Genomic DNA, 22,512 nt, shown 5'->3' with positions numbered 1-22,512 from the left:
CTCCTCTCTCCTTATAGTGAAGGCCAAAATATATTGGTTTTTTTTCTTTAAAAGAACTTGTCTGCACATTTATTCACCTCTTGTACTTCACATTGAAAGTCTAGTTGAGAAATACTGGATCGATTAGTGAAAAGCACAAACTGTAATTTGGGGATTCATAACTGCCAATGTTCACAAGATTTATTAATTTCAAAAGGTGTACTTTATATAAATGTGCGCAGGCAGCCGCTGCATTTCTGTTGAGAGCCAACAAACCTGATGTACCAGTACAATTGACCTGTTGTTGCAAAGATACAACTACTTTACATGTGCTGACAATTTACGAATCTCTAACGAGGCCTCTAATCTCTGTCAAGTCCAAAGCCAGGGTACAGAGAAGATAATGCAAAAAGGGCAAGAAACTTACAGTTAGACAGATGGAACCCCCTATGCCTGGTTTAACGCACATTGGAAACGGATCAAATAAACATTACACACAATTTTAACGTGTGGCACTGAGATAGTCATGGATCAGGCAACTCAGGTGCTGAAGTTCAGATTAGAATGACAGTGCTTTAGCCATCAGACCACATTTCACTCTTTTTCTTCAGTGAACAATCCAGGCACTAAGTACACTCATACATTCATTTGACATTACCTCTTGATATCTGTTTGGATAGCCACATACCTACTCGTCCCTTGGATTCTTATTTGGAAACCCTTTCCCTTTAAATTTTCCATATGCCCCACTTCAAATTAGTCATTTTCTCATCCGGATTATTAATCATGCAACATGAAAACTACAATAACATAAGTGAAAATAATGGCAACTTTTATTGGTGTAATCACAAGTTTAAAAAGGGAAGCAAAGTTAAATGTTTACAGAAATAAAGCAAGTACACAAACGCCTGGGGAGGGTGGGGGGCCTTGGGGGTACAATTCGTTCAAGCTGCAATCTGAGTGGTTCTGACCAGTCCTCTTTGAGTCTGTAAGAGTTCATCAGACAGTGCCATGAACAGAGCACCAAGGATTAAAAGACAAACTTACAGAAACCCCAAACAGATTTTAACAAAACAAATAGTTAAAAAAATATATATATAATTTGCAGATGTATGTAGGGCTGGCTCGCCAGGCTGCGGTCTTGGACCCACAAGACAGTGTCCAGCAACTGTGCCTGAGGGAGTGTCAAGTGCTCATTCTACACCTCTGTATACAACTAATGACCACAGCGTTAATCCAGGCTTCAAAAGGCACAAAACCTCTTCCACCCCCAAACACCACTCCTTGGAACCAGCAGATCTAGGGCACAATAGATGTCTATACTTCTGCATTCCTCAGGCTCAGTGGCACCTGTGCTTCCCTCACGACCTACCTCTGCCGATGTGATAATCAGCACAGGAAGGAATAAAGAACAACTATGGTACCAGAGGTTATGTGTATGCTGAAACATTCAGCAACTGGTAAATCAATACCAGCTGCTGGTTCCACTAGTGCATTGGAACCAGCAAAGTTATGGCACACCTTTAAGAGGACCTTGAGATCATTACTGCACATGCCCTGACTAGTGGTTATTATTTAACCGCCCTTGCCCTTCTGTGGAATGCTCTACCCCTTCTATCAGGCGGATTGTTTCCCTTCTGGTCTTTTGTCACCATCTTATCCTTTGTTCATTGACCTCTTTCTCACCCATACATGCACAAACCCTCAGAGTGTTTGTGTGCTCTATAATTGTTTTTTAGTATTTCAATTATGGATCCATGGAGATTTTCAGAGCTAGTGTGACTACGCTTTGAGACGTATCCAAAACCAGTAACGCCCATGGTTTATTCGGTCCCCAGATTCGGCATAGCTAAGGACTTAAAGCTGCCCAGAAGATAATCAAAAATGGGCAAACCTCACCTTTTAGAAGTCAGCACACAGATTGTTCCAAAACATATCCAGTCCGGGTAAATCTAATTCCAAAAGTTTAGAACCATCCACCCTTTTTCTCCATGGTCAACAAACCCATGATTCTACAGATAATCAAAACTGGCCCACTTACATTTCAGGAGGTAGTAAGAACTATAATAGTATGGAACGTGGGTTATGCAAAAAGTAGCAGATATTTAGATTAAAATGGTTATTTTTCCTGAAGGTTTGAAACTAGAGCATTTATGATTCCAGAAGGATGCAGGGTTATAACACTCCTGGTACCATAGGAATGCAAAATGTTAACATCTAAGGTACTCAAGATATGCAACAGTAGAAACATTAGTGGTGTAAAGGAGTGCTGCAACAGGCTAATAATGGCACCAGAGGTATGCAGAGTTAAACAAATAGGTACATATGTATCTTAACTTCAGAACCAAAAACATTAGGCAACTGATATCTAGCCCAGTCAATTGTACCAGAAACAAAGTTTTTGTTTGTGGCAGGGGCTGTTCACTGGTGTATTTCACTTCCCAAGCATTAGCGGGGAAGTTCCGGTTACATAATTAAAGTGAGCTGGGTTCAGATACTTTCAAAAATAAAGAAGGGGGGTATGATGGTGGATCATAAACAATTTAATGGTGCAACTATGAAATATCTTTGGTAAAAATTCAGATCGGTTTACCATCATGTTCCAGTCCTTACATCCCTTCGTTTCTTCTCCTATCAGGTGCCCTCTCCTTTAATTCATCCTTCTTTAAGCTCCACTAGCCTGATTTGCTTACAGCTGGGAACAAATTAGACCCTACAGTGGTGGCAGAACCCCAGTCTCTGTTGATCCCAGGAGGCTTCGGGTGAAGGTCTTGGGGCTTAAAATACAGCAGTTATAAGAGCAGCGAAAGCTGGAGTCATGCTCACCAGCCTTTGACAAGAGACACCCACCCTCTAACAGTAACCACCCTTGATCCGCCCCAATAAGAATACTTAATGTTAAGAGGTCAGATAGCAGATCCAGCAAAGAGCACTGCAGGATCTCGAGGTTAGATTTAATATATATTTATATAAAAAGTTATCTTTTTCCTTTAAATCACTTCAAAAAGTCTTTGTATTAGCATTACAATTTAACTGCATAATAAAGTCAAACCTCGTTGTAGAAATGTATCAATTATTATCAAAGACAGCGTACAGTATTAGTGTAATAGGAAGCCCCTAGACTGAACAGTTCCCATAGTCAGTAGAAGTTGATGACAGAAACAGTCAGCAGGAAACATTATTGCCACAAGTGAGCGGGGAAGGTCATCCCGTCTGTAGAAAGAGTACTTACATGAACTGAGTACAAAGAACCCATTTCCTCAATAAAAACTGAAAAAAATATTAAGGCAGTAGCTATTTAAGCTTTCAAAATCCCAGCACAGTAAGATTCACACCTGAGAGCAGACTCAAGTTGTGTACATATCCCACATTTATGGATAAATTCACACTACATTTCGATATGTTCAGGTTAGAAAAAGGGAAAGGAGTTGAGTAGCAATGGCACTTATTTTTTCCACCTTAGTGAAGGTAGGTAGATATATGAACACTGAGCAAGGGTGATGGGGGTAATTAGGGTTCAATGGTGCATTCAGGTTTCTTAAATAAGCGACCCAGAGAAAAGAGATCGTCCAGAATACAGGAAAGAAGACTCCATGCCACACTTTTTTTCATCAACGATATAGCGGTTAGATTCACAGTTCAATGCAGAAATATTCCAGTGTCTTTGCCTCGGGGGTCAATCAGCAACTAGTTCTAAGGTCAAGTGAAGAGTGGCAACAAGGACACTAACCTTAATCAGAGGTTTCCTTGGTATTAGCCCAGTAACTAGATCAACAGCAAATCAAACAAAGCCAGCTCAGTCCAGGGCAGAGCAAACTGGGTACATCACGGTCAAGCAACAGGGGCAATGCCAAAGAAAACTGGGTCCACCAGATCAATGGTCAAGCAACACAGTAAACTAAAATTATGGCAATGTGAAAGACGGCCATGCACAATTTGGCAATGTCAAATATGGCAACGTGGTCCAGAGCAAACTGAGTCCACCAGGTTCACGGGAAAGTAATCTAGGTTAACTCAACCAGGCGCCCTGCAAAACAAACTGGGTCACATCAAGTCACACAAACTGGACCAACCAGGACCACGTCAAACTAAACTGGGTGAACCAAGTTCGCACCCAGGTAAAGTGGGCAAACTGTTCTAGGTCCAAACAAATAGGGTCAATCAACCCTTTGACGAAGTACACTGGACCAATAAGGTCCATTGTGAAATAAACTGGACAAAGCCCATGACTGGGTAAGCTGAGCCATACACAGTTAAAGCCAATAAATCAAAACCTACTAGGGCCATGACACAGGAAGTGAGGTAAACCATATCCATGGTAAAGCAAAATGGTTCACGCATCTAGGCCAATGGCCAAGCATGTCATATCAACCAGCTCAATGGTATAGCAATCTATATCAACCAGATCTATAGCAAAGCAGGTGGGTCAACTATGCTTCTTACCAAGCTGTGTTAATGAGTTGCACAGACAAATAAACTGGACCAATAAGGCCCATGGCAAAGCAAGTCGGGCAAACAAGTTCCATGATAAAGCAAAATGGGTCATATCTAGACCAATGGGCAAGCAAGACAGATGAACCAGATGCATTTCAAAACTAGGCAGATATATCCGATTCATAACAAAGCAAGTAGCTTACTGCACTCGTTAGAGAAAACCGGGCTAATCAAGTGCATTAGCAAAGTAAACTGGATTAATCACGCCCATGGCAGAGCAAGCTGGGTCAACCAAGTCCATGTGAATGCAAAGTGGGTTACATCAAGTCCACGACCACCAGGGCCACAGATGAGTAAACAAGCCATTTGGACCAAAAACTAGAAAACTGGAATAAGCAGCTGTCAGTCATAAAATCTGGATAACAATTTACTTTAACAGGGTGATAAAGTCTATGGACTTGTAAGCTGAGGAAGATCAAGCTGTTGTCTGGTAAAATTGGATAACAATGAGCAAAAAAGCAAGGTCATTCAAATCTATGGAGAAGTATTGAGACAACCATCCCCATGCTCAGCTAACACAACCAAGTTAAATTATGAACTTGGTACAATCGGTGGACTCTGCAAGCCAGCACAGCTCCAACTAGACTAGCAAGAGGCTTGGTCAAAAACCAAGATCAAAGGTTAAGACAAAGAAACCAACAAGTGTTTGGGAGGGGAAAAGGCCGCATTAATGAAACTTCATGCCACAGGGTGAAGACATGTAAGGCGTTGACGGCGAGGCACAATATTCCAAAAACTGAGAAAAGTATGGGAGAGGCCCTTCTCCCCTTTAAAAGGGAGAAAAGTCACAAAGGGTCAAGATTGGAGGAGATAATTTACCATAGCTCTGCAGAAAAGAAAACACACGGGATATTGAGATGAAAAGTACTTCCCAGGTAGTCTATGTGTCACCACAGTCCACGTTTTACATGGGGAAGGGCTGGCCAAGCTCTGAACTATGCTGGTAACCATCATATGTTAAGAGAACCATGCCAAGTCTCTTATTAGTAATGGAAGGGATTATTCGTCTAAGAAAATGCTGAAATCAAATAATGATAAAAACCCTCTTTATCATTTCACTGCCACACAGTGAGAACTGGAGAGGTATTTCCAGTTAAAATGACAGACACATCCTTCCTCTCCGTATAAAGGATGAGTTCCTGCTTATGTGTATGCTCCCCAGGGATCCCTCCTAAGATTTCAAGGCCACAGTGAAGGTGAGAGGTTGCCCTCTTGGGGCAGGAACGAAGCTCTGAGCCTACCGCTTGCTTCAGGCTCTAGGAGAAGAGCTTGGGGAAGCAGTATTGACAGTAGGGCTTGTCATTTTGCTCTTTAAAGGTTCCTTTGTTAAGTTGCTTCAGGCAGTAGGCACAAACAAAATGTTCCGGGTGAAACTTCTTGGCCATTGCTGTGATGCAGCGTCCAGTGATGGGCTTCTGACAGCCAGAGCATAGCGAGCCACGGCGTTCATGGTAATGCACCTCGCAGTAAGGCTGGCCATCGTGTTCAAAGAAGCTGCCATTGATGAAGGGTGTGAAGCACTCCTGTAAGAAACAGAATGGAGATGAGCCACAAACACCCCCTGAGAGCATCAGCCAAAACAACATGAAAGGAGGCGGAGCCATCACGTGGCCCAGGTGTTCAAAATCCAAATGCAGATCAGAGATTACCAGGAGCGTCAACAGACTACAGTGCCACACTTACAACCAGAGCCCCATGGCATCAATATGCAACCGCAAATGAGGCCCGAGATGACACCAAAGCTCCAGTGCAACGACAATCAAACCAGCACCAGACAATCAGTGCTGAAGAGGCCCTTTGTCCTAACCATAAACCAAAGGAGCCATGCCAAACCTCAGCCCAGAGTCTGCAGCAGCATTTTCACCTATACAATCACTACTTGCAAGCACATCACACAGGTCCCAGTCACAACCACAATCCAGGAGGTTCGGGTGCATCCACAGTTCAAGGGGCCACAGGTGCATACCCAATCCAAGGAGTACCAGGGCCATTCACCATCCTATGGGTCCCAGCTGTATCCACAATTCAAGGGGTCCCTAAACCAACCCACAGACCTGGGCCACAATACCACACATGGTTTACGGGGTAGGTGGGTTGTGGCAAACTCATACGCACAAGTTACTACTTGTGTAACGATATATCTGTAAGAGACATTAGTTAGTGATAGATTCCTTACCTTAGAATATCCCCAGGCGTCAGACTGGATCCGGAAACTTTTGCGTAGCAATACCCCTGCGCGTCGGTAGGCGTCGTCTGCGGCTCCGCGTCCGTCGTCGGCGTCATGAGCGCCGGAATGACGTCGGAGTACTTAGACGCCGCCCATGCGCGCTGACGTCAGTTCTGATACACAGCTTTTCCACGCCAGATACGCAGAGCCATGAGAGAACCAACACTGGTGCCATGAAACTAGGGCCCTGAAAGGGGATGACCTTAACCCTAGATATCGGTTCGCAGAACGGGGAGGATGGGTGGGTCGGTAAGGAATCTATCACTAACTAATGTCTCTTACAGATATATCGTTACACAAGTAGTAACTTGTGCATCTGAAAGAGACACGTTAGTGATAGATTCCTTACCTTAGAATAGATACCCCAGCAATACCAACCCCAGTGGTGGGTCTGCGAACCAATATCACACCAGAAAGTCCTGGAGGACGGAACGGCCAAAGAAGCCATCCCTCCGGACTTGACTGTCTAGGCAGTAGTGTCTTGCAAACGTGTGCAGCGAGGCCCACGTAGCTGCCTGGCAAATGTCCTGTAAGGGGACTCCTCGGCCCAGGGCAGTTGTTGTCGCCGTGGCCCGAGTGGAGTGAGCCCGCAACCCAGCAGGGGGCTCCTTTCTCGCCATGGAGTAACATGCTTGAATACACAAGATGATCCACCTTTAAATGGTCCTCTTGTGTACAGCCTTTCCCTTCTTCGCGCCCACGTAACCAACAAAGAGTTGGTCATCCACCCGGAATTGGCGTGTGCGATCTAGGTAGTAGGAGAGCGCACGTTTTGGATCCAGACGGTGGAGCCTCTCCTCCTCTTTCGAGGGATGCGGAGGCGGAAAGAAGGTGGGCAAAGGGATGGACTGCCCGATGTGGAAGGCCGTGACAACCTTGGGCAGAAAGGAAGGTCGTGTACGTAACACCACCTTGTCAGGATGAACAGATAGGAAAGGTGGAGAAGATGAAAGAGCCTGGAGCTCACTCTCTCCTGGCAGAGGTGATGGCAACCAGGAAGGCAGTTTTCAATGTGAGAAGACGGAGAGGACAGTTATGGAGTGGCTCAAAGGGAGCACACATCAGATAAGTGAGAACAAGATTCAAGTCCCACTGGGGCATCACGAAGGGAACAGGAGGGAACATGTGTGTGATGCCCTTCAGAAATCTGCTTACAATGGGGGACTTGAATAAAGAAGGCTGATCAGGTAGCCTTAAGAAGGCGGAAAGGGCAGAAAGGTACCCTTTAAGAGTGCCCAGAGCAGAGCCCTGCTGGGCAAGGGAAAGAAGAAAGAGCAGCACTTCCGAAAGGGGTGCAGAGAGAGGATCCACAGCCTTTGCTGTGCACCATGCCACAAATCTGTTCCACCTGCAGGCGTATACCGACTTAGTGGAGGGACGCCTGGCTGCCAGAATGATATCACAGACTTCAGGAGGCAAGTCAAATGGCCTCAACTGTCGCCGCTCAATCTCCAAGCTTGTAGGTGGAGACTGGACAGGTTCGGGTGCAGCACCGTCCCCTGCTGCTGCGACAGAAGGTCCTCCCGAAGAGGCAGACGAATCGGGGGATCGACTGACATGCTGAGTAGCTCGGGATACCAGTATCTTCGTGCCCAATCCGGAGCCACAAGGATAACCTGGGCCCGGTCGCGCCTGATCTTCTTCAGCACTCTGGGCAGAAGTGGTATAGGCGGAAAGGCGTACAACAGACCGCAGCTCCACTCGCGACGAAAAGCATCTCCGAGCGAGTGCCGCCTTGGAAATTCCAACGCGCAGAACTGATGACATTGCGCGTTCTCTTCTGTGGCGAATAGATCTAACCAAGGCTCTCCCCACTGCTGAAAGAGACCTTGCGCCACGTCCGAGTTCAGACGCCATTCGTGATCCATCATGCACCGACGGCTGAGTTCGTCCGCCCTGGCATTCAGAGAGCCTGCCAGGTGTTGAACCACCAGGGTCACGCCCTGATGTTCCAGCCATTGCCATAGGCGCAGAGCCTCCTGGCAAAGGGTCCACAACCCCACTCCGCCTTGTTTGTTGCAGTACCACATGGCGGTGGTGTTGTCAGTGAACACTTGCACTGCACTCCCCCGGACAGAGGGGAGGAATGCCTTCATTGCTAGACGAATCGCCCGAAGCTCCAACAGGTTGATATGGAGCCGGGACTCCGCCGGAGACCAGAGGCCTCTGATCTTCGCCTCTCCCATGTGGCCTCCCCAGCCCTGGAGGGACGCGTCCGTCACAACTACGTGCTCCGGGTGGGGTAGGGAGAGGGATCTGCCACTGACCCAGTCGCGGTCCGTGAGCCACCACTGCAGTTGTCTCGCAGTGCCCTCCGAGATCAAGACATGATCGGACAGGTTGCCCTGATGCTGGGCCCACTGAAACTTCAGGTCCCACTGCAGAGCCCGCATCCGCCACCTGGCGTGATGCACCAGAAGGATGCAGGAGGCCATCAGCCCCAGAAGCCGCAGCGTTAACCTGACCGAGACTCGGGATAACGGCTGGAAGATGGGAACCAGAGCCTGAATATCCCGAACCCGCTGTTCGGGTGGGAAAACCCGAAACTGCGCCCAGTCGAGAACCGCTCCGATGAAGAGGAGCTTCTGAGAGGGACACAGGTGTGACTTCGGCACATTGATGGAGAACCCCAGCAAGTGCAGGAGGTCGGCCGTAGTCTGGAGGTGGGTGACGACTACCTGGGGCGAGCCCGCCTTCAACAACCAGTCGTCGAGGTAGGGGAAGACGGATACCCCCTGCCTGCGCAGATGAGCTGCGACCACCGCCATCACCTTCGTGAACACCCGTGGGGCGCTGGTAAGGCCGAAGGGGAGCACGGTAAACTGAAAGTGCTCTTGGCCTACCGTGAACCGCAGGTAACGCTGGTGGGCCGGCAGGACGGGGATGTGGAAATAGGCGTCCTGCTGGTCCAACGCTACCATCCAGTCTCCCGGGTCCAGGGCAGCCAGGACCTGAGCCAAAGTCAGCATCTTGAACTTCTCCTTCCGGAGGTCCAAGATAGGGCGTAGGCCCCCTTTGCCCTTCTTGGGCACCAGAAAGTAGTGGGAGTAACATCCACACCCTACTTCTGGCCCAGGAACGCGCTCGATGGCCCTCTTGGCCAAGAGGGCCGTGACTTCCTCTTGCAGAAGTTGCAAGTGATCCCCCGACACACGGTGGCATTGCGGTGGCATGGATGGAGGGGATGCCTCGAAGGGGAGGGAGTAGCCCCTTCAGACAATCTGCAGCACCCACCTGTCCGAAGTGACTGTGCGCCAGTGGGAGAGGTGATGGCGAACCCTGCCCCCCACAGGCGTCACATGGGCCTGAAAACTCGGACTAGGAAGGTTTTGAGGCAGGCGCTGCTGAGGGAGGTGTGGACTGGCCTTGCCGTGGTCCCCGACCGCCGCCACGGCGGTTTCCACGTCCGCCACCGCGCTGCTGGACATTCTGCGGTGCGTGGCTGGCGGTACATGGTGGGGCGCCCCTTCCGTGGTCACGAAAGGAGCGAAAGGCACCCGTTTGCTGTCGTGGGGCCGTGAGGCCCAAGGACTTGGCCGTAGCCCTGGAGTCCTTGAAACGTTCCAGCGCATGGTATGCCTTGTCGCCGAAGAGGCGACGGCCATCAAACGGCATGTCCAGGAGTGTGGCCTGGACATCGGCCGAGAAGTTGGCGGACCTCAACCAGGCGTGGCGTCGAACCGCCACTGTCGTTGCCATCGCCCTGCCCAGTGAGTCCGTTGTATCCAGCCCACACCGGATAGAAAAGCGTGCTGCATCTCGGCCCTCCGCAAGGGCTTGGCCGAGTTTAGCCTGGACCTCCTCCGGGCATCGTGGCAGCACCTCCGCAACCGTGTCCCACAGAGTGTGGGTGTAGCGGCCCAAGAGACAGGCGGTATTCACAGACCGCAGCCATAAGCTAACAGACGAGAAAACCTTCTTCCCGAACTGTTCGTATCTCTTGGATTCCCTGTCGGGAGGGGCCGACGGGAATGCGGTCTGGGAGTTTGAGGCCTGGATGACCAGACTCTCGGGGGTGGGATGGGTGGACAAAAAGCATGGGTCGCCTGGGGCCGGGCGGTAGCGTCTGGCCACGTTCCTATCCACAGGCGGGCCTGTGGCGGGCTTGGACCAAGTGCCCACAAGAACGTCACACAAGGCCTCATTGAACGGCAGCAGGGGCTCCACGGAGCTTGACTGCGGTTTGAGGACCTCAGTGAGGAGATTAGTCCTCACGGCCGCGACGGGGAGCTTAAGGTTTAAGGCCTTAGCTGCCTTAGTCAACACTACGCTATAAGTAGAACCCGCCTCCAAAGCCACAGTCGGAGGTGAGTTAAATCCAGTGTCTGGCGATGTGTCAATACCACTGGCCTCCCCAAGCTCATATGTCCAGTCCTGCTGCGACCGGCAATCTAGTGCCAGAGGGTCCAATTTTCCTCGTCACCTGTGTCCTGGAAACCAGGATTAGCAGACTGGGCCTCCTCGTGGAGATAAAAATCCCCAAAGGCTGTCGAAATCGGCGCCCAGCGGTGCCCTTCCGGCGCCAGAGTAGGACCGCAGGAAACATTGGGGGCGGCAACCACAATGGGCGCCGGGGGCGACACCTGTAGGGACGGCGCCAGCGAGGTCGTAGGTCGACCAGCGAGGTCCCGGATCCGGAACCGGATCTGGTGAGGTCCTGCGGCGCCGAGACCGAAGTCGTCAGCGGCGTCGGAGCCGAAGCACTCGACGGCGCAGGTGCCGAAGCGCCCGACCCGGAAGAACCTCCAGACGGAACCGTTGGGCCCGAAAGCGCCACGGGAACCGACTGAGGAGGGAGGGCCCTCAGGGCCATGAGGTACCTCTCGACCTCCTCCGGCGTCGCGCCGTGCCCAGGGACCCGAAGGTGTGGGGCAGGCGGCGACGCTTGCGACTCCCGCGGAGCCGCGTGGACGGTGTCGCCCGAGCCCCCGGCCGCATCGGGGCAGGTCGGAGGATCGATGACGTCGCTCCGACCTCTCATGCCTCTTACCTGAGGACTTGTAACCAGACGATCGGTGTCCACTTCCGGAGCTTCGATGACTCCGACCTCGCGACCTGTCCCTCGACCTCCCGTGGGACCGGGACCTGGAGCGGCGCGGGCCGACTGCCTCAGCTCGAGTCGCTTGCGGGACCGCTCCCGCCTAGCCTTCGACGTCAGGGCCCGGCAGTCGGAGCAGGTCCGATCGTCGTGGTCGAGGCCTAAGCACTTCAGGGACCGGCGATGGGGGTCCGTGACCGACATGAGTCGATCGCACTTCGAGCAAGGCTTGAACCCGGGCATCCCTGGCACCGATAGAGTCGAGAACTCGACAAAAATGAGAGATCAAAAGATCAAAAAAGTTCAGTCAAAAATTGACTGGGGGTAGAGCTTCTTCCGAATCTGCGCTAGCTGGCGCGGAAACAAGAAGAACTGACGTCAGCGCGCATGGGCGGCGTCTAAGTACTCCGACGACGTCATTCCGGCGCTCACGACGCCGACGACGGACGCGGAGCCGCAGACGACGCCTACCGACGCGCAGGGGTATTGCTACGCAAAAGTTTCCGGATCCAGTCTGACGCCTGGGGATATTCTAAGGTAAGGAATCTATCACTAACGTGTCTCTTTCAGATACAGCCCACAGATCACCCAGAAATCCACAGCCAAAGGAGCCACAGATGTGAAAGTAGACCAGGAGGCCCAAGAGCCATTGACAGCTGAGGGCATCCCAAATCAAAACAAAGGACACAGGAGGCTCAAATTTAACAGCCCAGGTGGTGCCACAAATATATGTCAGCCACGGGCACCAGATGAAACACCTGGCAAAAGAGTCAAATGCTACTCAGAGAGATGGAGACATATCTCCTGCAAGTGAACCCATACACATACTGCTGTGGGAACCTAGAAACAACCACGGTCAAAGGAACCCAGCAAAAGGAGAGTGGTCCAGACACACAACTACTGAGGAAGGGGAGGGCAGACACAACCACCATCAAAGGAACACAGACACCTACAACCAGATCAGGAAACTCGGTCCCCACCACATTCCAGTATGTTCTAGTCACTACAACAGCCCAGGTAGACTCGCACATCATAATCCATAGCCTTTGATGCAATCATAGTCCAACGTGAGATCCTAGGTAACAAACCACGGAGGTGTCTGAGAGTAGGAAAAAACACAGAGTGGCATATAGGTGTCCCTGATGGATCGAGTGCCCTGCAGAGTGAGGAAAACAGCCAAAAGAGGAAAGGATACCAACAGAGTGAAAGCTACAACAGCTAAATAGGTGAACAAAAGAGTTGACCCGCAGAAGGCGAGTGGAAGACACAAGCAACAGTGATGCTGTCATCACTGAGTTTCAGAACTACTTCCAAGAAGAGATCATGGACATTTAGTTCAGGGTTTTAGGTGTAAGAGTCAGCATTGAGAGAAAGAGAGCACATCCACTAAAGGAAGACGCAGGATTGAAGATATGGTAGTATCAATTAAACAAACAATCCAGAGAAAATGGAAAGAAGATTGGAAACTGTGTGAAAAAAAACAAGAGGGCCGATTAACCAAAATAAATAAGGGAAAACTATTTGGATAGAGCAATAATATGGAGGAAAGAACAGTGCTTGGAAAAGAATAGAGCGGACAAGGGAATAGTAATTATAAATGGAAGTATTGAGAGGAAAATAAGAGAAGAATCAGGACAGTACACAGGTAACAAGATGCTGCATGTAAATTATGTGAGGGGAGACCAGAGTCAAAAGTAAAAGACGTGAGATAGAGTGGGAGTCAAGTAGTAGAAAGAACTAACTTTATACAAATAACAGAGGGAGGCTCTGATAACAAATTCAGAAGTTAATTATCGCACATGACACATAACGATACCATGGGGTTGTTTATCGTGTGCAATAAATAACACCTATTACGAATTTGTGGGGAATAACATGCGAATATTGGTGTTTAATGTACCAAAATCTGCGTGGTATAAGATGCACTAAATAAGCCGAACTTGTAATTCTGACCTGTGTGTAAGCAGGGGTTTGCGTACGGGTCGAATTTATTGGTCCACTTGTAATCGGGGACTCAGAAGAGTAAAAAACGGAGACAATGAGGAAACCAATTGAGAAAGGGAATTTCCAGACAGGTGGAAGAAAATGAGCAAACGATTTCAAGGACAAAGGGAGAACAAACGGAGGTACAGATGGGGACAATGGGGAAACAAACCAGAAGAAAAGGAAAACAAACTTTATTAGATAAAAGCCATTTTAAGTTACCAAAAACCATTAAAACACAGTTTTGTAGACAATACCATTGGGCTTTATAGCACCTTTAACTATCACTTCTACTAAGCACAGTGCTAAGAAATATTTGGGTGTTAGCTATAACTTTATAAATATCCCTACAAATTAAAATCTAGAGACAAATCAAAGCAAGGGAAAAATAAATTACGAGGGAGAATCAAGAGAAAAAAAGATCAAGGTTGAGGAAAAGAATTAAGAGAAGAGTCGATCTAGAAATTACAAAGAATCAAGGAGTCTGGAATTTAGATAGGGCATCCGAGGGGCAGAGTTGAAGGCCAACCGCCGGGCAGAGTGGAGGGCCAACCGCCGGGCAGAGGGGAAGGGCAACCGCCGGGCAGAGGGGAAGAGCAACCGCCGGGCAGAGGGGAAGGGCAACCGCCGGGCAGAGGGGAAGGGCAACCGCCGGGCAGAGGGGAACGGCAACCGCCGGGCAGAGGGGAAGGGCAACCGCCGGGCAGAGGGGAACGGCAACCGCGGGGCAGAGGGGAACGGCAACCGCGGGGCAGAGGGGAACGGCAACCGCGGGGCAGAGGGGAACGGCAACCGCGGGGCAGAGGGGAACGGCAACCGCGGGGCAGAGGGGAACGGCAACCGCGGGGCAGAGGGGAACGGCAACCGCGGGGCAGAGGGGAACGGCAACCGCGGGGCAGAGGGGAACGGCAACTGCGGGGCAGAGGGGAACGGCAACCGCGGGGCAGAGGGGAACGGCAACCGCGGGGCAGAGTGGAAGGGCAACACAGGAACTGAAGCACAGAGAGGAAAGGACCGAGTTACAAAGAAGAAATGGAACAGAGTTGCAGAATGTAAGGGGAACCGAGGTACAGAGGGCAGAAGGAATCTGGAGACAGAGTGGAAAGCACAGAGAGACTGGGAAAAAAGAGTGGCTTCAATGAAATACAAGAGAACACAGTAAGAAAGATCCAAGGAGAAAAAGACACAAATCAAAGCACAGGAGAAACTAAAGGAAACATATAGGAAATCATAATTAACATATGGGGATGAACTGAAATATAAATGTGGAAGGAACTATGACATACTTGGGCAATGGTACAGAAAGGATCAAGAGGGACAAAAACCAGGTCATAAATAATTGACAAGAAGGTGGAAATTAATCAAAGTTCAGAAAAGGAACAAACTGAGAAAGTGGCAAATGGGTCGTAACAGGAGGAATTAAGCACAGGACAATAACCATAAGCAAGCTTTTTAAGGCTCATGGGACAAAGGAGCGCAAGACAAGAAGGATGTGGAGAAGTAACCAGTAGGCACACTATCACTTACCCGACATACAAAACACTCGGGATGCCAGAGTGAATTCAGCGCAGAAATGTAGTTCTCCAAGATTGCACGTGCACAGCCACCACATTTTGGAGCAAACATGTCAAAATAATCTTTGCGACAGTAGGCCTTTCCATCACGCTCATGGAATCCTGGGAAGAAGGGATTAAAGTAAATGGCAACAATGGCTAAAACTTAGAACTAAGCAAAGGTCAAAAATGTGAACTCAATAAGGGTAAGAAATTAGCACAAAACTAGGTTAAAAAATTTGAAGCATTCTCAAACAGAGGCATTCTTCCAGTAAGCGGATAAACTACAAACTGGAGATCTATACCATTTTTCACGGTTTGTGTTAGCACATGACCCAAACTAATCCAGTTAATTTATGCTGGGTAGATAGAAATAGTGGGCTGGGAGAGTTGTTCAAATTTGGGAGTGCTTTCCCTAATTTCCTAATGCAGCTAACAAACAGTAGGCATTAGATGTGATCTAGTGAATGGGATAGGTGAAGGGTGTGGTATTTCAGAACACTGTTACTGTGCACCTTTGCATTCATTTCATGCCCTCAACATGTCTACTATCAATATACATCTAAACAAGTGTTGTTGGTTGACTGAGTTGTGAGCCCTGGTCAAGCAACATCCACAATCTCTTGCCGGGTAAAAGGATTATGTTACCCTGTAAGCATCTGTTCTTGGCATGTAGAGCTGTAGTCACTTGCTTTGCATACTCCTGCCATCTAGTGTTGAGTCCGGATGTTTGCAAATGGCTTTTCTTCGAAGAAGTCTTTTCCAGTCACGAGGCGTAGAAAGCTGGCTCTGTGTATACTATACCAAAGTGAGGTATAGTGTGCACAGTGTCCAGTGGAACCCCAAAAGTAGGCAGAGGTAAAAGTAGATAATACCTTACTCTCTATTTGTGGTAATGTGGGCGAGCAGTAAGGCTTTATCAGAGGTTAGTGTTAAGCATTTATTGTACACACTCAGGCAAGAAATGATGTGTCACACTTAAAAACTGAAATAGTCCAATTTGTTTTTCTAAAAATATTATTTAGTTGTATTTTATTTTCTAGAACCAAGCCAGGCCCAGTACAGGTACGTGTAATACTGTGCAAGAATAATGCAGCTCAATACAGTTGAAATGCAGTAGAATGCAATTAGTTTGTTTACAGGAAAGTCAGTCAAAATTACTTTTCAGTTACTATTGCGAGTACTTCGTACGTTACTTTTCAGAGTACTTTTTAAGTTACTTTTTCTACTTAGTGTGATTAGCCTAGATATAACACTAGGATACTTCCTAGAGAAAAGGTAAATAAATCCGTTTTTATACATTTGTTGCTTCCTAGGGTTTCATACAAACCAACTCCACATTTACAAGATTTTTCACAGAAAAGCAGTCAATGCAATCCTATGGGAGAAAACTAGGTTATTGGTTTTAAGGTAAGTACTCTATTTCTAGAGTTGAATTTCTGGGGTTAGAACTAGGGTTCCCCAAGGGTCAAGCATGCACTCTCAGAGAACACCCTAAGTGGCACTAGGATGGCCGGGTGCAGTGTGCCGAGGCCCAATGTTATCCAATGAGAGATAGGGGGTCTCTGGTTGCTTACAAGCAGGACACAAGGTTGTGGAAGCAAAGCTCCTGGACCTAGGCTCAGGGCAAAGCGGGGGTTTGATTTAGCATAACAAGGTGCACCCACAGCGGCACTGGGGCAGCCGGGTGCTGTTTTGGCATCGGGTGCCCCGTTTTCAATGGGAGTTGCCGGTTTTGGATTTTGGCTGCAGGCCTGGTCCAGGAAGACATCTGGGAGGAACCAACAGCTGGGCAGGTAAGTTGGACGGCTCGGGACGTAGGTGCACCTCGGGTTCTCTTCTCCAGGCCACACGGCAGTTGGATGCAGGGGTGTCTTTTGAGGTAGGGTTTCACATTACCGGGCCACTCGCGGTTGGCGGGTCTCCATGCAGAGGCTGCAGGCGATGTCGGGAAGTCCTGGAGGGGTCAAACCACAGTGGACTTGGACTCTGGAGGACTTCTCTGGGACCAGTGGACAACCTGGATTCAGGCCGTAGGCATCGGGTGCAGTGGTGGTTACAGTGCTCAGATTTCTTGGTCCTCAGCAGGTTTAGAGTCTGTCTTGGGTGTTTCCTTCGAACAGAGCTGCTGTTCACAGGAGATCCAGTCTTTGTTGAAGGCAGTCAGTCTTCCCAGAGTTCTTGAGGTCGCTGACAAGCAGTCTTTTGGCGCAGGATGACTGGAAACTGCAGACGGGCCGTTAGGGCTGGGCCAAGTCAGTTCTCTGCAGTCGTCTCTGCTGGGCGTCTTCTTTTATCCTTCTACTTCGTAGGTTGCAGGAATCTTCCTTCTTGGTTCCGGACTGCCCCCTAAATACTATATTTAGGGGGTGGTTTAGGTGCCTCAAGGTCAGTAGCCCATTGGCTACTGACCTTAGGGCGACTAAACCCTTGGTGTGCTCACCCCACGTGGGGTAAGGGGCACAATCCCTAACAGTAGGCTTCACCTCGCCTCCCCCACCTGAGAGGTGGGTAGGGCTGCTCAAATTTTTCCCGGCTGTCTTCCTTCCGAAAAGGAGGGGAGACAGGAAGGAGGCCTGCTCCTGATAGCAGCAGACACTGGGGGTAGCGTCACAAAGGCGGCAAGGCCTTTGAAGCTCCTTTGCCACAGAAGGCTCTTCCTGACCTGGGGGAGTGTGACCACCTCCACCCAGGAAAGGCTTTCTTTCTGGGCTCAGCGAACAATGGCTCCCACCCCAGGGATCCAAAAACTTGTCTTGTGGTGGCAGGCTGGTATTTACCAGTCAGGGAAGCCACCAGAGGCTGGTCATTTTTTCAGGGGGTATCTTGAAGATGCCCTCTGTGTGCATTGTATAATAAATCTTACACTGGTATCAGTGTGGGTTTATTATGATGATAAGTTTGCTACCAAACTTCCCAGAATGCAGTAATGACAAACTGCCAGATCATATACTCTTTATGGCATTACTGCACTTACAATGTTTAAGAATGGACGTAGACACTGTAGGGATAAAGTGCTCATGCAACTGTACCCTTACCAGTGGTATAGTGCACCCAGCTAGAGGGGTGTTCTGCCTAAACCTTACGGAGTGGGCTGCAGAAATGGTACACAGGAATGTGTGCCATGTCTACTTTTCACATTTCTCTACACCAAAACACGCAGTCTGCAAAGGCGTGTGTGTTAAGGTACAGGACCTATAAGGGTGGCACAATATGTGCTGCAACCCTTCGAGGCCTTGCCTGGTCACAGTGCCCTTGGTATCCATGGTACATTTGACTTAGGACTTAAAAGTGGCCAGAGGTGTGCCAATTGGGAGGTACAAAGGTACCTCGGAACCTGATTGGCAGGGATCCAGGGCACATCAAGTCAAAGTGCATCAGAAATCTGGGAATAAGAGTGTGGGTGTGTGTGTGTGTGGGGGGGGGGTTACTGTAACATTCTTAGAACTTGTTAAGTGTAGTAAAGCCATAAAGATTATATGGTCTGGAAATTGGTCATTACGAACTCCACAGTTCCATAATGGCTTTACTGAAACCTTCGATGTTTGATAGTAAACCTTTCAGCACATTAATTAAGTAAGTAAGTAATATTTTATTGCATATGGTTAATTAAAACCTTTACAAAATTGAGTACAAAACAGTATACGAACTAGCCTTGGTTAAAATGCGTTGACACTCTTTAAAAAACGAATTCTTTTTAAAAACGGTATTACATGGTCTGCGGCCTGAGCCTCTCCTAACATATCAGTCCTTCGGACTAGGTCCGCACCATTTTTTCAGTTTTCTGGATTAGGAGGCTCGCCTTCTGTAAGAATTTGGAGGCCCTACAGGCCGTTTGCAACTGGAAACTGTTCAGTGCTAACATAACTGCTGGCCTGCAAGTTCTGATTTGATAAAAACTAAATATTTGTAATAGGTAGTAACGTCTCAGACTAGCCAATGATGGACAAATGCACAGAATGTGAGTCAGTATTTCTTCCCAACGGCTACACAGTCTGCATAGAGATGTTGGCCATGTTTGCTTCCATGCCGGGGTCTGATCCTTTGTGATGTAGGTGCCCAGGGGTATGCGTAGGAGCATTTGTTGTGTGGACGGTGTTATATAGTTGACTAGGTATGGTTGTGGGGCACTTCTCACATACGTAGCTAGCACCGTCCAGCCATGTTTTTTCTTTGCAAGGGCGACTTTGTCGGCAATCCTGGATTTTTGTTTTCAGCACATTAATCCCACATTGATGCAAGTGTGAGATTTATTGTAAAATGCACTCAGAGGGCATCTTAGAGATTCCCCCTAAAAAACGAACAGCTCTGGTGTGGTTCCTGCATGGCTGCCTGCCATTTGCCACCACCAGACAGGTTTCTGGACCCCTGGGTAGACAGCCTGTGCTCTCTGGGTCCAGAGACAAAGCCCATCCTGGGCAGAGGTGTCATGCTGCCTCCCCCAGGATGGGTAGGGTCCATGAAGGTGAAGCTTCGATGGCCTGCCGCCTTTGTGAGCTGTCCCTGCCTTTTGCTGCCCCCAGCAACTGTCTCCCATCCATTCTGCCCCCACTTTGGACGGGAGAATTGGCGGGAAAACCAAACTAGGAGGAGAGATGTACCCACCTTTGCCAACCCCACCCCTCAGGTGGGGGAGGCAAGATGAAGCACACATCTCAGTCCCCTCCATCTTGAAGATGAGGGGGACCCAACCAATCAGGAAGAGGCTCATGCCTCCCCTCCCACTGAAGGGTGGCATAACAGGGGGTTTACCCCCCCCACCCCCCCTCCCCAAAGAAGGGACCCACTGGTTCCGACTTACACACCCCTTTTAACGTACCTAAATCTAGTATTTTGGAGACACCCTGTACCTTGCCTACTCAGATTTGAGGAAGAAAGAAAGATCGAAGAGCTACAGACCTCTTCTTCTGGGCCTTCTGTGTCGAGGTCAGTCTATTCTTCCTCAAAAGTCTCAGAGGCTTCCTCTCTTTCTGGAGTGTCGAGTTCCTCTTCGACGTCCTATTTGTGAGGTTCGGGCGTTGCCGGTGATTGAGGGTATCTTCCTCCTCTTGGGAGTTTGCGGCAGCGGGGGTTTTGCAGGAATCATGAATTCCTTCAGCGCCTTGTCGAACTCCTTTTTTCGCTGGAGTGCCACCATTTCCACTTCCAGGCGTCTTTTTCTCTACCTCGAGGGCCCTTAGGGAATCTGAGGCCGGGGAGATCCTCTTCTTGGGTGTGGTGGATTCTGCCTCTGAATGTGGTTTTCCCCTTTGCTGCTCTCGTTCGACACATGCCTTCGTTGATTTCGACAGTCTTCCCTCATCGGTATCCCTGGGATGGGATACGTAGGTTTATTTTGGTCGCAGCTGACACTTGGTCTTCCTTTTCTTTAATGCCTGGGCCTTTTGCGCCTTTTTTTATAGCACTTGGCTTCCGACAGGTGAGGGCTTTTTATCTTCTTCTCTGCCTTACTCATCGTCTTCTTCGCCGTGTCGATTCTGCAGCCACTCCCTGGTCATCATCGTTGTTTGAGAGATCGAAGTCCATCAGCGATGGTCGTTTCTGGCTTTAGAGCAGGGCGGCGTAATGGTGCTCGCTTCTGCTGTCAACGTGCCTTAAGCATCTTTGACACAAACACCTCTCAGTCTTTATCACTGTGATCTCTGGGCAGGTACATGTTACAAACTTCCTGTGGATCACGTTGTGCAAACTTGTGGTAGCAATTTGGGCAAAATTTGAAAGGGTATTTTCCACGGCCCATATATTGCCATCTTTCGATTCATCTGCGTTGTTGCTCCGTCGGGGTCTCTCTCCCTCTCTGGTATCTTCTCAGACGATGACTGATGGTTTTCTCACTCAAATTACTTGATTCTTTGGTCAACGACCGCCCAAATGAGGAGAAAAAAACCCAGACTATTACAGACCCAACCACTAAATGGTGGAATAGTGTACAGCATGTGAATCCAGAAAATTATTCATGCTGCAAAAGATTATGTTACTTACCCAGTAAGCAACTGTTCTTGGCATGTAGAGCTGTAGATTCATATGCTATGCATACTCCTGCCATCTAGTGTTGGGTCTGCAGGTTTGAAAGCTGGTTTTCTTCGAAGAAGTCTTTCCAGTCATGAGTTAAGGGGACTCCTCCTTTTGCTGCTAGTGTGCATGGGTATGGATTCCATTTTTAGATCGTTCTTTTTCCGCCATCGTGTACAGACGTGTATTGTTCTAAACAGTTTTTCGGGTTCCGGTGCGCAATCCACTGTACCCATGAGGAAATTGTTTCCGTACGCGTTTACCTGTTCTCAGCATATCGAATCGGTCAACAAATTCTCCATCTTCGAACAAATTCCTCGTGGGCAGCCGCCGGGCTTAGCCACCCCGGTACAGCCTTCTGCCGATGGAATGGACTTGATTCCTATACTCTCCTCTGTGCCACTCTTAGTACCCTCGCCCGACCTTCATCAAGTTTGTAACTTGTGCCAATCTCTGGAGCACAAGGGGGAAGACTGCGACACTTGTAAGTCATTTCGGTCCAAAAAGACTTGATCGTCGGGCGCGACGACGAGAAATGCAAAGTCAACTGTTGTTTTGTATGGGGAAAACAGTAACTATCTCAAGCCAAGAAAAGTCTTACTTACCTTGTATTGTGAGATCCTTGTGTGTGGTATCTAGGCATACCACCCCCAGTACTCACAATTATCTAAAAGTAACTGAAAAGTATTCTAAGAGTAATTATGGTGCAATGTAAACTGCTTTTTGAATCAATACCAACCGGTAACTATTGCAAATTAAACCACAACTGCAAGTCGGTCCTGGACCCCTTCTCCGGGCCCCCAATGATGAAGAACTAAGAGGAAGCGCTGTTACACTCCTATTATCTGTGGTGAGAACGCCCCTGCGACCCGTGTGTGGAGGGAGCGCACAGCCATCATGTAGACACCATACCTGCATGGAGAGGGCAGAAGCAGGTTGGCGACTCCCATGCCGGCAAAGGAGAATGCCGGCTCGGATGGGCTCCATGAGCTGCCCCCTACGATGTGGCCATGTGGGGTGCCCATGTGGGATCGGTTACCCCCAACAAAAAAAAATGAAAAGTAGGAAAACAGAAGAAGCTGTTCGGCTCGAGGCGCATGCAATCTAGGAATGCGGCTTGAGCCGCCTTATTAATATTCATGCTCCCTCACATGAGCGCCCCATAATGACCAGCAGGGCTCTTCTCTGCCAAAAGGTTTCCGTTTAGGCTGTGGATACTGGGAAAG

The 22,512-nt window shown here is 48.9% G+C and overlaps 1 protein-coding gene across 2 annotated transcripts in view; it reads right to left on the bottom strand.

The window, feature by feature from the left end:
* Positions 1-790: 790 nt before the first annotated feature.
* The window catches only part of PXN (paxillin), a 333,296-nt gene continuing 311,574 nt past the window's right edge, over positions 791-22,512 (bottom strand). For both annotated transcript variants that reach the window (XM_086942871.1, XM_086942872.1), the window contains exons 15-16: positions 15,249-15,397; positions 791-5,996 (exon numbers count right to left, since the gene is read on the bottom strand). In XM_086942871.1, the coding sequence (XP_086798997.1) occupies positions 5,730-5,996; positions 15,249-15,397 (416 nt within the window). In that variant the 3' untranslated portion in view covers positions 791-5,729. The remainder of the gene's footprint in view (positions 5,997-15,248; positions 15,398-22,512) is intronic.

Source organism: Lissotriton vulgaris, chromosome 11, assembly GCF_964263255.1.
Source record: "Lissotriton vulgaris chromosome 11, aLisVul1.2, whole genome shotgun sequence".
NCBI lineage: Eukaryota > Metazoa > Chordata > Amphibia > Caudata > Salamandridae > Lissotriton > Lissotriton vulgaris.
Note: the sequence above shows the minus strand (reverse complement) of the source record. Positions and strands in the feature narration are given on the sequence as shown.